Source organism: Acanthopagrus latus, chromosome 17 (assembly GCF_904848185.1).
Source record: "Acanthopagrus latus isolate v.2019 chromosome 17, fAcaLat1.1, whole genome shotgun sequence".
Classification (NCBI taxonomy): domain Eukaryota; kingdom Metazoa; phylum Chordata; class Actinopteri; order Spariformes; family Sparidae; genus Acanthopagrus; species Acanthopagrus latus.
The window spans coordinates 20,935,687-20,952,076 of NC_051055.1; the positions used below are offsets into that span (position 1 = coordinate 20,935,687).

Below are 16,390 nucleotides of genomic sequence, written 5' to 3' on the forward strand. Positions count from 1 at the left end.
ACTCGCAGCACTTCATTACATCCAGAGCGCACCAGCTGGGGGGAAGTATTCACCTGTGCGCCGCCAGGACGATTTCACGAGGATTTTCATTTATTTTCAGCAGACTCCGTCTTAAAGGCGCAGTGAGGGACACGGAACCAGAATCTGTGTCGGACCCCCAACACCAGCACCACCAGCCCCGCTGCTCTTGTCCTGCACGCCGCACAAGTTTCTTCCACAGAAACTGACCCTCCACATCCGAAGGTCTTCTCTCCATTTCTTTCCCTTTTTTTGTATAATTCTTTTTTGAACATTCACTCCGGAGACAGAGGGAGAGAGAGAGAGAGCTTACGCCTGGTTTCATAAAGAGGACCGTGTTCAACCATGGCGAGACGTGACGGCCGAAATTGGCATGACTGCCCAGAAATGATCGGGCTGCTCTGCCTGGTCGCGTCGATACTCCTTCAACACGGTAAGACATTTATCACTTATGAAAACTTAATAGTGTCCAGCTCATTGTCAGCAGGCTTTTTTTCTTCCATTTTCTTCCTCTGGTAATAATTCAAAGAGGAAGATAGATTTAACTACCACCTGTCAGGTCGGTGACAGGAGCAGGGGGAAAAAAAAAAAACCCGGCAGGTGATTTTCCCCACTCCGGTATTTTATTGTATTTTCAAAGCTTGGAGGCATTTCTTTACAATTACATATCAAACAATTAGTCGTGCCTCCAACTAACACCTCCTCCTCTTCTGTAATTCCTCTCATGTTTTCGCTGTTGAAACATCCGTATCGCCTCTTTGACCCGAGTTTCGGTCGGTGAGACTAAACGCCATGTTTAGTTTTTCCAAGGTGTGGCTCAGGCTGTGGAGTGAGGTGTTTTTTTTTTTTTTTTTTTTTTTCTCGCTCAGGTGCCTCTCGGCCTCTATAGTTCTACAGTGTCCTCTGCTCTTTTTAAACTGAGTCACTGTACCAGTCTGTCCTTGGTGCTCCGTCTCCCCCCCCTCACCCACCCACCCAAAAGCCACCCTTCTCCTTACTCAACGTCCCCCCTGCTCCTTTTCTTCCCTCTGTCCGCACATCATCCTGTGTTAGTTACACTTCACTTGAGAAAAATGGCTCTGGAAACAGCTCTTGATGTACACTGAGAGCAAACAGAAGGGGGAAACATCTGAAACTCAATCATTTGTGCTGCTGACCAGTCGTTTAACCTACACTGGCTTTTCTTCTTCTTTTTTCTTTCTTTTTTTTTTTTTAAAGGTGCACTGTGTGGTTTTCAGAAGAGAAAGATGTGGTCTGTTTTTCAGGCCCAAGCAAACTAAAGGAACTATTTGTTTTCATCGCTGAATAAACAAACTGACCTTAAAGGATGACGCAGTTTCATGCTGATTATATATGTCGGACCCGCCACCTTTTTTTTTTTTTTTTTTAGCTTGGGGACCTTATTTCCCACCTGACACAAGCAGCTTGTTTATTCAGTTTTGGAAAATCTAGATATGTCTGAGTTTGTGTCATTACCTCATAAATATTGTAAATGCTGAATTTATTCTCTGGCCCTTTAACTTCAGTCTCAGTGAGTCACTTTCAGGAAGGCCTCCATTCTAAGTTGCTATTACTTTAAACAAGGTATCGAGCCACTCCCGCCTGTCTGGTGATACCAGTTAATTATTCAAGTGTTTTCCTGTCAACTTGAGCACAACTCACCTCCAGGTACCGCAGAGAGCCGAGCCAAATATTGAGAGAAGGCATCCCTGGCATGCAGTTAACCCATTAACATATGAATGCGTGTGGCATGAAACCAGTTCAACATTTTCTCGGCTTCCTCGCAGGGCCAGCTATTTGTTTTGTGCCGTAATTGGGGCAAGAATGTAGGACCTGCAGATCCAGCACAGCTAACAGTGTACGTTTCTCTGCCGTGCATGTACAGTAATACAGCTGATTGTGGTGGTGTTTTTTTAATCACGACTCCTAAGCACGCTCGCTCTTCTGACTTATTCATGCAGTGGACCTTTTTCGTCCAATTTCATTTTACAGAACATGAAGTGCTCTTAGGGGAGGGAGAAAAGTGTGTGTGGGGGGGGGCAACAAAACAAAAGGTTTTACATATTTATGAGCAAGGGGGAAAAAAACGCAAAGGCTTTACCAGTACAAGCGAAAGCACTGCTTTTTAAGTTTTTCTTTCATTTAAAGTCGTTTTTTTCCCAAAGTGAACCGTTGACCTCCTTTTGGGTAAATAGTTAAACTATGCAGCCTAAACAGCAGATGCAGAGCTGAAACTTTTTACTTGTCTACATTGTGTTTTGGTTCTCCATTTCCTCTCCAGCTGTGACAGCAACCACCTACCTCCGACTTCCATCCTGCGTCTAGTAGTGAGAGACGTGATTTCCTTGTCTGTGAAGTTTGCGGTTTATTATGGCTTGGCTGTAAAAAAATTCAAGTTTGATGGGGTTTTAATTAAGGTAGTCATCTGTATATAAAACTTGGCTGGAAGCCTACAAGTGGGGGTCTAGTTTAAGCTCTGGAATTACACTACAATACCACCCCCAGCCCCCCCAAGTCAAGGTTGTGAGGGACCTGTGGATGTGGGTCAGAAAGGCTTGGCCCATTACCATGGAGATGTTTTTATTGGAAGAGGGGAGGGCTTATGTGGGGGGGCGTTTGGGCTGCGAGGCTGTGGCAGCATTGTCTTTATGGCTGAGTAAGCTGCGAGCGTGCAGGGGGTGGCTGGCTGGCGGGCTGCCTGAGAAACTGGTGGGCATGTGGGGTCAGGGCCGGGGGAGGAGGCCGCTTCCTTCTCCACTCACAAATAAACCAATGTTTGTCTTTTATATACCTGAAACTAATTTAGATGCAAAGCTCCTCTCGATGGCTCGCCACAGTTTTCGAGGAAACAGGTGGCTTTTCGGCTGCCCTCTGCAGTGTGTCGCAGAGTTTCAGGATTTGCTGGAAATCTAAAACGGGTAGCGACTGATTAAGACAGGCGTCGCCTCCTCCTCCTCCTCCTCGCCGCTCCCCCCTCCCCGCCACTTGAAACCTTTCCTTCCCGCCATCCCTCGCTCCCTCCCCCACCCCTGCCGTTGAGTACATACAGGGGCCTTGTTCTGGTCTCGCCTTTTTTTATTTTCAGCTATCTTTCATTCTTTCCCTGTCTACCGCTTTTGTTTGAGTGACGCTTGTAATTGGTTTATTCGAATGGCCTCCCTCCCCCCGCCCTCCGGTCTCTCTTTGGACTGAAGGCCATGCGGTTTATGACAGGAACAACATGCAGACAGACAGGAAAATAAACTACAAGTGACCTCACCACAGTCTGTCACCGTAGCTGTCGGATTTCTTGTCGGGCAGTGTCGCGTTAGCCCCTCCGAAGTCGTGTTTCTCATCCTGCATAGTCATGCCAGCTAATGTTGTAATGACTCGTGAAACATTCTGGAGATTTTCCAGCATTTCCACAACACCCTGCCCTCCCACAAACACACACATACTGAGACAATCGGTTAACTCTGATGAAGTGATGTTTCTTTTGGCCGTCCTACTTGTGCAATAGCTCTAAACTTTCTCCCCCCCACCCCACATGGGGAGATTCAGTGTGAACAGTGTGCTCCTGCCAAGCCTGGGCCCATTCATCATTACAACCGAGCAACAGCATTACACTCTGTCTATTAAAAGAAATGTAGTTGATGGATCATGACTGGAGTTTATTTTTTTTTTCTCCCTCCTCAATAAAAGAAGGGAAAAGTAAGTCCTTAGTATCTCATTAGTCCCAGCGGAGCGAGAGGCTTCGGTCTGGGTTTGGTTTCTGTGTTAATGGCTGTCGCAGTTAGGTCCTATCATTATGTAAATGAGCTGTCCTCGCCCCTTTCGCACCGGCCCTGTAAATGCCAGAAGGATTTTGAAAAGGTCAGGTGTGCGTGTCTATATGTGTGTAAGGAAGTCTGGACGCGGCGCACACTTGTACGTACACACACACACGCGCTTACAAAGGGGTTTAAATGACACATCAATAACCCTCCTCCTCCCCCTTATCATCACCATTAAGACTTCGTTGATTCAGACATAAAACTATGCTTGAATTTACAGCTTAATGGAGATGTGAAAGTGATACAAAGCAAGCCTGTGTGAGCATCCACACGGACTCTGTGAGGCGAATTTTAGATAACTAAATTCTTGAAAGACAGAAGCAATTATTTGGCATCTCACCAAATGAGCCTAATGACTTAGACAGCTTTCTATTATGACTTCTTATTTCACCAGGTATGCCACTGGGGGAAAAAAAGTGATGTGAGCTTAGTGGCAGATTTAATGGATGCCTAGAAATGAAGTAGCTCTTATCCAACAATAAATGGGTGGAAAGCTTTTTAATAGATGTATTGAAAACATTTTAGCAGCAGGCCCTTTTCGTTTTTAAAGACCTTTTTTTCATATGGAAGCTACGTTGATTAAAGCGAGGCTGATCCTCACCGTCTTATGTGGTTTATTTTATCTAGATATTCTGATAAATGAGTTTCGGTGAAATTACTGCGCTCTGTAGACATTTCATTACCAGTGACCAGAAACACAAAGGATCCATCAGTTTTATCGTTGACTTGGCAAATATTATTATACAGGACCGATGGATCCGAAGAGAGGGAGGTCGATGAGCACGAGTCACTGCGTCTTGTTGCATTTGAGACCACAAACACAATTGAGCACGCACGCACACACCCACGCGCACACATTACAGCTGGTGATGAATAAGGCCGGTAACCTGAGGCTGTGCTCGAAGTCAGATGACATTCCAATAATAGGGAGGAGCCGTCACTTCGCTGAATGACAGTCCGTGTGCGCCTTTCTGTTTCCTTCTGGAAGTGGTGTATCACCCTCATCAGCAACCCTGTTATCTTCTGCAGACATCAGATCTGAGGACATCCTTTTTTTATCGCTGCCTGCTCATTTAACTGACTCTCTTTGAGGACTCTTTTCCTCCAACTTGTAGGTAATGATAGTGGCTTTCCTGCAACATGAGAGCCAAAACCAGGAGCTCTGTGACGGCTCGGTCGGAAGTCCCACCCCCCCTTTCTGCCTCCCGCCTACATGCACTCAGTGTGCTGAGGTCACACTGAGATGCCCCCCACAGGGATGTTTGTGTTTGGCTCCCTGGGTCACCAGACTTCTGGAGTCGGCCCCATCTGATCCAAAGGAAAAAATGAGCAGAGCTGCTCATCTCAGAAGGAATGCCAAACGTCATTTATATGAACGGAGGCTGCTCAGGGGTTTCCAGAAAACACAACTGTGAAGAGGTCAGCGATGTTCCTGGCAGAGCTGTCGGGTTAAGCGGCTATCTACATGAAATCTGCGTGCATTAGCTCACACACTGGTATGAGTTCACTGCTAGAGACCATTCCATAATATGCTGCAACCACCCACATGTTTCTAGATAATGGCGAGTTTTAAGACTGTACTATTTGCAGAATGCCAGCAGCTCATCGTGTATACAAATGCCATAAGGCTTGTGGCTGACTTTTATTTTTCAGTCACACACACATTTCCACACCATTAGTCAAGATACCTCCTGCCAAATCGGCATTTCTTCCGTGCCTAACAAACCCATTTCGGGACTTTTGGGGGATGCAGGTCAAACCCATTCCAGCTCAGCCAATGTGGAGAATGAGCGGGTAGTTCCAATTGAAGATGCATTGAAAGGCAGCCAAACTCTTTAAAATAAAATCCCCTTAATTAACTAGACTTGGGAGATGGGTGTCTCTGTGACCCCGGCGTAGTAAAATCACAGAGGAGGAGCAGAGCGGCGAGTGGGGGTTGAGGATGTCGACATTTTCAAATTCCACGCCGCAGCATCTTGGCAGAGACAAGGAAGGAGGAGGGGGGGGATTTGAAAAACTGCGAGGGAGTGAACCAGTGAGGCCAAGAATTATCAGCTCATTTGTAATTTAGTCGCACCTCCCTCCCCTTCTTCTTCTTTTTCTTCTTCTTCTTCCTCTTCTTCTCCCACTCTTGAAGCTTGAGACACATATTTAACAGCCTTCCATTGTGGACAGGAAAGGACCGCTTTCACTAACCTGCTCTCTTTTTGAATTATTGTTACCTGACCTGCGCCCTCTCCTTGTCATCTTTCTCCTCTTTCTTCTGTCTTTGTCACATTCTTTTATTTCACAAATCCTCCCCGTCGTGCACTCAGCAGATCTCTGTGCAACTCAGCACTGAGGCCCTTCACCGTGTCCTCCGTGTGTGTGTCCCCCTCCCCATGCACATGCACGCACGCGTGCACACACACACACACACACACAGCGACTCATTAGCAGTCACCTTAATGTGTCTAAATGTAGTTTGCGAGGTGGAAGGTGGTTTGCGTTATTGATCCGGTATTGAATGGTGGATGATGCAGTGCCCTTATGTGATATTGAAAACATTTAGGGCTCGCTCTGTCGGCATGACAGCGCCATGAAACATCTCTCTCTCCCCTCCTCCTCTGCTAATCCCTCCCTTTGTCCTCTCTGCCCCCGGTTCGTGAGATCTCGAGCAGGTTTTGCCGTTGCAACCTCTTCCGTGTCGCGTTTTCCGCACATTTTTATGTGTCGCCTGCAACAGTATGGCCCGTTTGTTACCTTCCTGCACACCTTTGAACCGCTATTTATACACACACACACACACACACACACACACACACACACACACACACACACACACACACACACACGGACACAGACGTGGTGCGTCCTCATCACATCTGACTTTGACAAGGTCATGTCAAATTCACACTTATCAGAGCTAGTGGACAGGCCGGCTACAGGAGGAAATTGAATTCAGTGTGACAGGGTCTTGTCAAGTCTCCGGGAGCTGGATATAAAGTCATGCTCCCCCCAAAAAAAACCTTGTGCACACCAACTGCAAATTCAGTCAAGTTCCCTCCTGATCCCACAGATTTATCTGAGGAACAGCGTAACATTACACACTGTAATATAAAGAAAATGTAGTTTTCGTGCACAGATATCATCTCAGAAATGCGAGATAAGAAGCTGAACATGCTGTCGCAGGGATAATGCACAACAGGTTTATTATTGTGTGGAGGGTGTTCTTGTGTTTCATTGTTGTTGCAGCCCTATGACTCCATCGCCCCTCTGATACCAGTGTTTATCTTTCGTTTCACTTGTTGGTTTAAAGAAATGAAGAAATATGCCCTGTGCGCTACATTGATAAACAAATGGCACAGTTGTCATTGGTCCCCAGAGCCTTGAAGTGGCAGGAGCATTTAAATCTTACCCCTGAAGCAGCCAGCACATTAAGGTCAAAGGGAGGCAGCAGGTTTATTCAGTTATCAGGCCTGTGTTTTGTCAACAGGGTGTGCCTGTTTGGTGCGGCTCCTTGGGGAGAGCAGGTCCTCCTTAGCTGGAGCAATTTGTCTCGTTCATCTCAGCTGATTGCCCGCCTTTATAGCGGACACTCGATCTCCTCTGCCACTCTCTCTCCCCCCCATCCCCATGTCACATTCGTCCCCTTCACTTCCACCCCACCATCTCGATTCTTTCTTCCTCTGTCCTCCCTGTTTACGTCCTCTCCTAATGCTCCAACTTCCTTCTCTCTGTAATTTGGCCCGTATAATTGATCCATCTGCTCAGTAAACTGTGGTCCCGTACTGTATCTCTTTTCCTCCTCCCGTGCTGTGCTTTGTTCTCCTTCTCTCTCCGTTCTTAGTCATCAATCCCTCGTTTCTGCTTCTGTAATTGGAATGTCTGTTGCTTTCCTCTATCCTCTTACTCTCTCTTTCCCCTTAATCTCTTCCTCTCTGCTGTGGCTTTCTTCCACTCCCTGTCCCACTGTCCAATTCCCCAGTTGTCTCTTCCACCTAAGTCAGACTTTCTCTTTAAGCCTATCGCAACTGCCTATGCTACTTTTCCTCTCCTGCTCTGATATGCTCCCTCTCTACCTCTCTACCTCCTTAACAGCCCCCGCCCTCCCCCCACACATTTGTATTGCAGGCATCTGGACCTTCCTACCACCCCTAACGAGGTCTTCTGTTTCTTTTTTCTTCCACACATCAATCATTCTCTCTCTCTCTCTCTCTCTCTCTCTCTCTCTCTCTCTCTCTCTCTCTCTCTCTCTCTCTCTCTCTCTCTCTCTCTCTCTCTCTCTCTCTCTCTCTCTCTCTCTCTCTCTCTCTCTTCCTCCTCCTCCTCCTCCTCCTCCTCCTCCTATCCCTCCTTCTCCTCTAATGGTTGAGAACACCTCCTCCCACTCCACCCTGGTGGGCATTTTTTGAAGGTTAAGTTGCTGTGACACTTTTACAGTGTTTCACCCACCCCCAAAATATCTCACCCTCCTCTCCCTCCGTCTCCCTCGCCCCGTCTGCGGAGTGACACTCATCACCGCCACCTCGCTACGTGCAACCACAACCACGAACGCACACGCCGGAGCACAAACAAGTGCAGACGTCGCGGATGCATGCACACAGTTCCCAGAGATGTTGCACTGATTTGATGGTTGAATCACTTGATTACTGTACAGGGGGCAGGAAAGGGGAAGTGACGGAACAAAGTCAAATAAGCGAGCGAGCTAAGCGTGAGCGCTAAGGCGGGGAAATGGAAGCAGATGCAGGACTTTATTTCATTTCAGCATAGCTAACCTGTCGTGCAGTGCTGGGATCAGGCTGACAATGTCCACTCCCCTGCTGCTAGATGCTGTCACACACTCATCTCCCCCGCAGGCAGTTACTAGGCCAGTAATGGAGCTTGACTCATCGAACAAGAATCTCACACTGAAGTTGAAAGAGGGTTACATTTGAAGAGTTAATTCCCAATGTGCAATGTTGTACAATTTTTCAGTACAACAGCAGAAATCTAGCTTTGCAATGCTGCTTTACAGAAGTACTGTACACAAGTCCTAGATGATGACTTAACAAGATACATTTGTGCTTATTATTGCTATAAATCTACATTTGTTCATCTTGCCCATATTCAAAACAAAAGGATAGCCAGAGTAGCAGATGATCGTCTTTGCATGCCCAGATGTGCAGCAGTGTCTATTACTCCCTTGAAACATGACACCACATTTTTAACAGTCAGACATAATGTAGCCTAATGGTCCACACTCAAACCTTTTAATTTGCGGTATGAATTAAATGTCTAGTGGTTTTATTGATTAGTCATTCAACAGAAACTTAAAGGGGCAATGTGTATTTTTTGAGGACTCATAAGTTTTAATATTTACAATACTAATCAGACAATAAATTGAGAGAATGATACATTTTTTTCCCCTGGCTAAATAAACAAGAACACAAGGTTCCCAGAACACTGTCTAGATGTGGCAGACCCTGCCACCTTCGCACACTTCATACAAAGTAAAACAAAATGAAATTGTGTTGTCCTTTTAAGGTCAGTGTGTTTATTAAGTCATGAAAGCAAAGAGTTTGTTTATTTGTTTCGTTTAGTCATTGAAGAGCTTCCTCTTCTGATCTGAAATTCTTTCCCAAGGCTAAAAAAAAAAAAAAGTGCTGGATCTGTCCCTTTATCCAGAGCTGCACTGTAAGTCAGTCGGGCCAATTCTGGGCCAAGATTCTCCATTCAAGTTTTGTGGAAATCTGTTCAGTAGTTTCTGTATAATCCTGCTGACAACCCAATCAACCCACAAACGGACACGGGTGAAAACCTAATCTCTTTGGCAGAGATAATAAATGTGAGTTGTATCTCTAAAAAAAAGAACACCGCTTTGTTTGTTTGTTCAGGTTTGTGCCGTGAGATGTACAGTACATGTTCCTTGTTGGACACATCTTTGAAGTTTTGGCTTGTTCTGTCATAATACATTTGTATATTTAACATAAATTTGCACAAGAAGAATTTGGCATTCAGCAGCAGCAACCTTGAGATGTTGTTTTTCAGTCCAGGCAGTCAGCCGACTGTTGCTAGACAGAATGATACACTTGGTGTAACTGAAAACAGAGACACTATTGTTCTCGGCCCAAGCCCGGAGACCCTCCTCCTCCTTCCTCCCCTCAGACTCTACCCCTAATCCAGGTGAGCTGAGGGAGACATTTGAAAAGACCATCTATTGTCCTCCCTCCCCCCTCTCCCCTGTCCTCCCTCTGCACCACACCTGTATCAATGGACAAACCTGCCTTTGAGTGGTGCCCCTAGAGGGAAAGTGGCTCTGTAACAAGAGATGATTGGGTTGTTTCTCTTGAAATGGAGGCTGATGGAGGGGCTTATTTTGCTCTGTGGACAGACCTCTGTGGAGCCTTATTTTAAAAAAAAAAGAAAAAAAAAAGATAATTCTCGGTGTACAAGGCTTAGATAAACTCCTCAAGGGACATTTGTATGCAGCGCATCAGCCATTTGCCAGTTCCTCCTATGCGATAGGCATGTTTATGCCGAGCATGTATCACACACTTGCTCGTTATTTGGCTGCTTGCTGTTTTGGCTTTCCATCTTAGCCTCTTTAGGAAGAGCTTGGAGGGAGGGGATGAGAGCGGAGAGGGGAATAGAGACAGTATCTTCTCTGCTGACTAGTACTTGTCACCGAGGCCCTCTGGGTGTTTGCTCGCTCTCTTAGGTTGCTGGGAGCCATCACCTGAACCCTCTTCTTCTTTTTTTTTTTTTTTTTTAAAAAAAAAAAGCTTTTAAAGGAAACACTTTAAACGCTTACCTCTGTCCTTTTTTCCTCTCTTCCCACTTTCCTCCTCTTGCAACAAGCTCGCGGGTGATTCGTGCACCAGTGATTCATGAATTTATCTCTGGCACGGCACAGTCATGCCGGCTACTCGCATGGATGTGTGTGTCGAGTGTGCGGCAGGGTCTGAGCGACAGAAGAAGGCTGCGTGCTGGCGGGGGTAAAGGTACGGAGGGAAGTGCTGTGATGCCAGCCATGATTAGAGCAGGAGTACTTGCCGTTTAAACACACATTTAAATAGACACAGCCCCGGGAAGATATGGGGGGGGGGGGTTGAGGGGGAGATGAGGAAGAGGATGTGGTTCCTCTGTGCTTGTGTAAACTAACACAAGTACTCTCAATTGTTCTGGTTTTAAATAGAAGTCCCTCAGGCTCCACCTACCAACTTTGCCTCGTTCATTTGTTTGTCTCCATCTCTCCCCTTTTCCTCCATTGTCCCGCTCTCCATTTTGTTCTTCACTTTTGACACAGAATTGCTTTATCTCAGCATAGATTATTGATGTCCTCCATAGATGTTTTCCTCCTCCATCCCTCTCCTCTGCATTCTTTTACACGACTCCTTTTCGTGTGTCCGCTCATTTGGCTGTCGTCCCTGTGCCAGTCAGTTCCCTTCCTCTCCTCCAATTTATCTCCCCTCCTCATTCCTTCCAGATGACTCTCCCTCTCTCTCTCTCCTGTCCCTCCCCTCACCACCTAGGCCCATTGTGAGTTTACTTCCTGCCTCTCTCCCCCTCCTCCCCTGATGCATCACTCTTCCTTTTTCCTCTGTGAACTTGACTTGGCCTGTTTGTCTCAGGTTTGAGAGTGTCCTACTTTGATTTCCCTTCCCCTCCCCCCAGTGCTCTTTTGCTCCTCCCCTGCTCTTTCTGTTGTTTATTTACATAGAGAACGATGGAGGTAGGGCTGTCAGGTTGGATTGACGGATGGCAAGAGGCCACGGGTGAGGGGATCTGGGCGTTTGATGGACGCTCCTGTCAGTCAGGATACTACTTAAAGAATTGGCTGGTTCGTTATTGTAAAAAGGTCCTTTCAGAGAAGTCTTGCTGGCTGTGTTAAGATATTCACCTCAGAGAGCTCATTCTTCTCTGGACCGGTGTCCTTTTGGTACCCATGGAGCTAACGTTATTTCCATAATGTAGCCTTAAAGGTCCCTAATGCGCTAAGGTAAACCATTCTTTAGACACATATTGACATTTTAGAACATAGAACCACTCCGTCAACAGACGCACGCTGCTGCGTCGCACATCTGCCCTTTTAAAAAAGCTCGTCCCTCGTAGATGACATAATTATGCACTGCCAACGTGTGACAAGCTGAGCTTAGCTGCATTAGAAGAATTAATATGCATGGCGTAGGAGGGAGCCTGTCCATGATCTTCTAATGCTTATAGCCACTCACTCTTTTCCCCTGTCTGGGGAAGCCATCAAACTCCAGAGCAAGTTATCTCTGAAGCCATCAAGGCTAATGCTCTACTGCCAGTAGTAGGTTTTAAGACTTGTATAATCTCCAGCGGTATTGCATTCATTTGTCAAGCATAATGAATGCACTTGAGTTTTTGCTTGGCCCATTTAATGCTGACACTGGGGTTAATTGGCTTAGAAGAATCAGATATAGGCTATGATATCATAGTTAGGCTCGTCGTATTACATATTTAATGCATAATTCAATATTAAACTGGATTTCTATGGAAGTCTTGAAGCTGAATCGATTTTAATGTGACACTTTGATTAGATTCCAGCTAAATACACATTTTATTGGTTATTATTATTGTCATAGGAGATTGGACTTTGATTTAAATGCTATTTTGAAGACTTTCCACCCTTCTAAGAACTGTTGATTGAAAATAAATGTGTTTTTCTGAAGTCTTTGATATGAAACAGTTGGAAGACGATTGTGACGACTGTGTTGGACATACTGCACAAAATGTATCTATATGTAATCTTGGAATGAGGGCGAGAACAAACATTTTTCATTTCAGCTAATTTGCATGGTAGCACAGTAGGGCTGCACAATGTATTATTTTGGCATCGCCATTAAAATGTGAGCATGTGCAATTGTCACGTCACAGGATGTGCAATGTCAAAGAAGGCAAATTAATTCTAATACACCCTGCTACAGCTGTTTTGTGGTTTGTCGGAAAGGATGACTCGCACAGTTCTCATTTTTCGTGACTAATCCACAGGTCATACAAGACAAGTTTGTCCGGTATTGCACAATATGACTTGCAGGATCTGCATGCAGAGCAAACCAACAATCACAGTCATTCTTTATCGAACAAAGCAGGGCCTACACACTCTCCTGCTTGATCACCCCAATCATTCAAGAGTGATTAATCATTTCCAAATACAGCTGTTCAAGGTATATGGTGGAGATTCCAGCGCAGTACAGTATTTCTGTAAATGGTCTCAGACAGTAGAAAAAAGGGGAGTTGCACCATATAGTGAGTCTGTGGCCTGACATGTTGCCGAACGTACAGCCTGAAATACTTGAATAAGTGAACTTAAGCACTGTTTGATTTTTGCGTTTTTTCATGCGTGGTTATCTCAACTTCAGCCAGTAAACACTCGATGCTGTGATAATCTTTAGCAAAGACTTTTTTCCCCTCAGTCTGTGTTATTGTCTATTGGAGAAGTAACAAGAGCAGTCATGCGCAGAGCTGTGCCACATCAGTAAATACAGCTTGTGTTAGAAATATCTTGAGCTGAAATGAGAGGTTGATTTCAAGCAAAAATGCTGCTGTTCCAGCTTCACAGTCATGAGAGATTGCTGCTTTTCTGTATCTTGTGTGATAGTCAGGTGTAAGTGAGACCTCGCTTTGATCCTGGGCTGCAACAAAAACCTTTTTCTATTTTTTTTCTTTTGAGTAATCCTCTGAATATTTTCACAACTAACATTTTACCCTATAAATGTCAAGAAATTGTGAAAAATACTTATCACAATTTCTCAGAACCTGAAGTGACGCAAAGACTCTCCATTAAGGCCGCTATAAATAAAGTAGAAAAAGTCCTGACATTTAAGAAGCTGGAAGCAGCAAGTGTTTGACATTTTTACCTGAAAAATGACTGAAATGATTAATAGATGATCAAAATAGTTGGCAATTTTCCTTTCTTTTGAGTGAATAATTGTTTAATTGACTTATTGTTGCAGCTCTACTTAAGGCTTAAAAAGTTGCGCCATTTTTCGCTGTTTTCTGATCATGTGTCGGCTGTACAATGAGTCCATCAATCAGCATATTGACTGATAATGACAGTAATTGTTAGTTGCCGTGCTGAAAATACAATTGTCTTCATAATGAAGCTACTGGAGTCACATTGATGCAGATACCATAGGTAGCCAATTTTACAAGGGCACAAGTGCTAAAAAGCAAAACGTATCAAATGAAAAGGTGAATTGGAGCCATGTGCCAGTCTAGCACAAAATCATAAGATCAAACCTTCAAACCCCACTTGTGGCGAGTTTGTAATGGCAGGATTGACGGGGGAATAACTGAGCTGCAGAGATCATGTGAATGGCATGCAGCGGGATGAGCAAGAGTAAGAGGCGAGCGCAGGCCACACTGTTGGAGGTAAATGTATGTTGGCAGTAGCTAAAGGGAGGGAAAGAGTGAGAGCACAATGGCGAGAGGAGAGCGAAGCCTGTTACTGAACCATCAGTGGCGGTAATGAGACACAGGTGCAGCCCATGGAACCACATCCCCTATCAGCGAGGAGGATGGGAGGGCTGGGAAGTCGTCAGAGACACTGCAGAGCTACTAGACAAAAGACTCAATGCAACATTTCACTTTGATAGAACATTATTACTTATTAACATGCGCACCCCCGCAGGAGTTCTTGAACAATCACCCGAAAACAGTGGGCACCCTGGGGACGTGTCATTACTCTGGGCGCCCGGGCTTTTCTTCCCTAACTCTCCATTCATTAGCATCTATTTCGAGCGCCTGGTTAAAAAATCATGCAACACATTAAAAACAAGCATGACATGCAGCCGTATCACAGGAATTATTGGGGGGGGGGGGGCTTTGTTTGTAGTTCATCATCAGCTCTGATCATTTCGTTTAGACTTGGTTTTCAAACATATGCTAATGAACGCGGAAAAGCCGGAGCGTTGCAGCGCCGCGACTGATTTCAGCGCTTGATTGTTAATGAACTTATATTTGGGTTTTGCCTGCTAAAAACAGAAAAATGGCGGAATGGTTTGGAAGGCTCCTTCGAAAAAATTGGTTAGCAGATGCAATGAGAAAAAGATTAAGGAGCACCGAGGGGAGAATGTAAGGTGACAGATTAAGATAGGAGAGCGAGAGGAGCAGAGGAAAGAAGTGCACAAGCTGCACAGGAAAAGGTGTTAAGACAGTGTCAGGGGTATTGAGTCAGAGGGGTGTGCGCAGGGATGTGAGCAGCAGATACACACTCCCCGCCGCAGGCAAGGTGTGGTGACTGACTACTGTTGCTGCTTTACTTGTTTTCCTCCACCAACTTTGAGATCACTCAAAGGCGCGAACCAGATGGAAGGTTTAGGGGAGGAATCCCCGTAGTAAGCGAGTGTGTGCGGGGCGTGCACGGCGCGGCGAGAGGAAAAGTGTGATCCAGAGCAGCTGCGGTCAGCGAGTGCACGTGGGCGCGAGGTTTGTTTGAATGTTGGACATCAGAGAGGGGAAGAGAATGGTATTTGTATTCAGCCAATACTGAGCGGGTAAATATTTTGGAAGGGCATGCTGCGTCGGTAGATTGTTCTTGTAGGCAGCGGGGGTGACCACGGAGGAGGAGGAGGAGGAGGAGGAGGAGGGAGAGATGAGAGGAGACGGCGAGCTTATAGGAAACTGTGAAGCGGCAGCTATGTTTATTCCACCATGCAGAGACGTGAACACAGACTGGGCTTTGTCCCGCGCCCGGGCTAACTTGATGTTCGTGCTAGCTGCGAGACCTCGCAGAGACGCTAGCATAAACTGCTTTGCTCTTTCCCCTTCATTTGCTGCCAAATGACATCGCTTACACTGCTACGGGGTTGCCCTCGCTGCCAGTGGCTGCCATCATGAATGAACAATGTGCACTTCTCAGGGTCCCTGCCTCTCCTCGGGGGGCCTCTCCACAGGCCGAAAGGTGTACACTACAAGACGCGGAGCTTAGACGTAAGATGATATTCATGCCGAGTCGGGGTTGTGAGAGCGATGTTTGATGTGAGAATAAACACATGAAGCGCATGTGCACGATGAACCCGCATGCCGCAGAGTGACCTCCGCGCCGCCTCTGTTGTGTTGTATGTTTTATTTTCTTGTGCTATTGTGTTAAGGCAGGACAGCTCCAGAGGGGGATGAGGGATAAGAGGGGTCATTCATTCATCTCACACACACATCCTCAACACACACACACCTCCCTCACAGGCCTTTCATCTTTACTCTCACAGGCTTCTCTTGTTCTGTCAGTCTCACTGAAGAGAAAGAAGGCGCGAGAGAGAGATGGAGGAAGGATGTCAGGGCGGGTGGAGGGGGTGGGGGTTGGGTAAAAGGGGGAGAAGCAAAAGTGGACAACAAGTGATTGGAGATTCCAGTCCCCTCTGAAATCATCTGCCAAGCCGCCTCACTCGACTCCATCGGCTCCTTTTGCGGAGGGAGTAACAGGTTGCAGGAGCTCTTTCTGCCTCCATGCACTTTTCATCTTCTTCCACCCTCCATCTTTTTAATTGTATCCTTCTCATCTCATCCCCTCGTAGCCTCGCCTCAACCTTCCCCCCCTCTCCACCTCCTTCCTCTGCGTTCCACTCTTCCTCTGT

General features: G+C 46.0%; 1 protein-coding gene across 2 annotated transcripts in view; it reads left to right on the forward strand.

Annotated features, from left to right (window-relative positions):
- The first annotated feature begins 6 nt into the window (after positions 1-6).
- Positions 7-16,390, forward strand: part of LOC119006336 (nectin-2-like) — an 83,701-nt gene continuing 67,317 nt past the window's right edge. Inside the window, exon 1 of one of the 2 annotated variants that reach the window (XM_037074967.1) lies at positions 7-451. In XM_037074967.1, coding sequence (XP_036930862.1) covers positions 364-451 — 88 coding nt within the window. In that variant the 5' untranslated portion in view covers positions 7-363. The remainder of the gene's footprint in view (positions 452-16,390) is intronic. The other variant, XM_037074966.1, reaches the window with a different exon arrangement.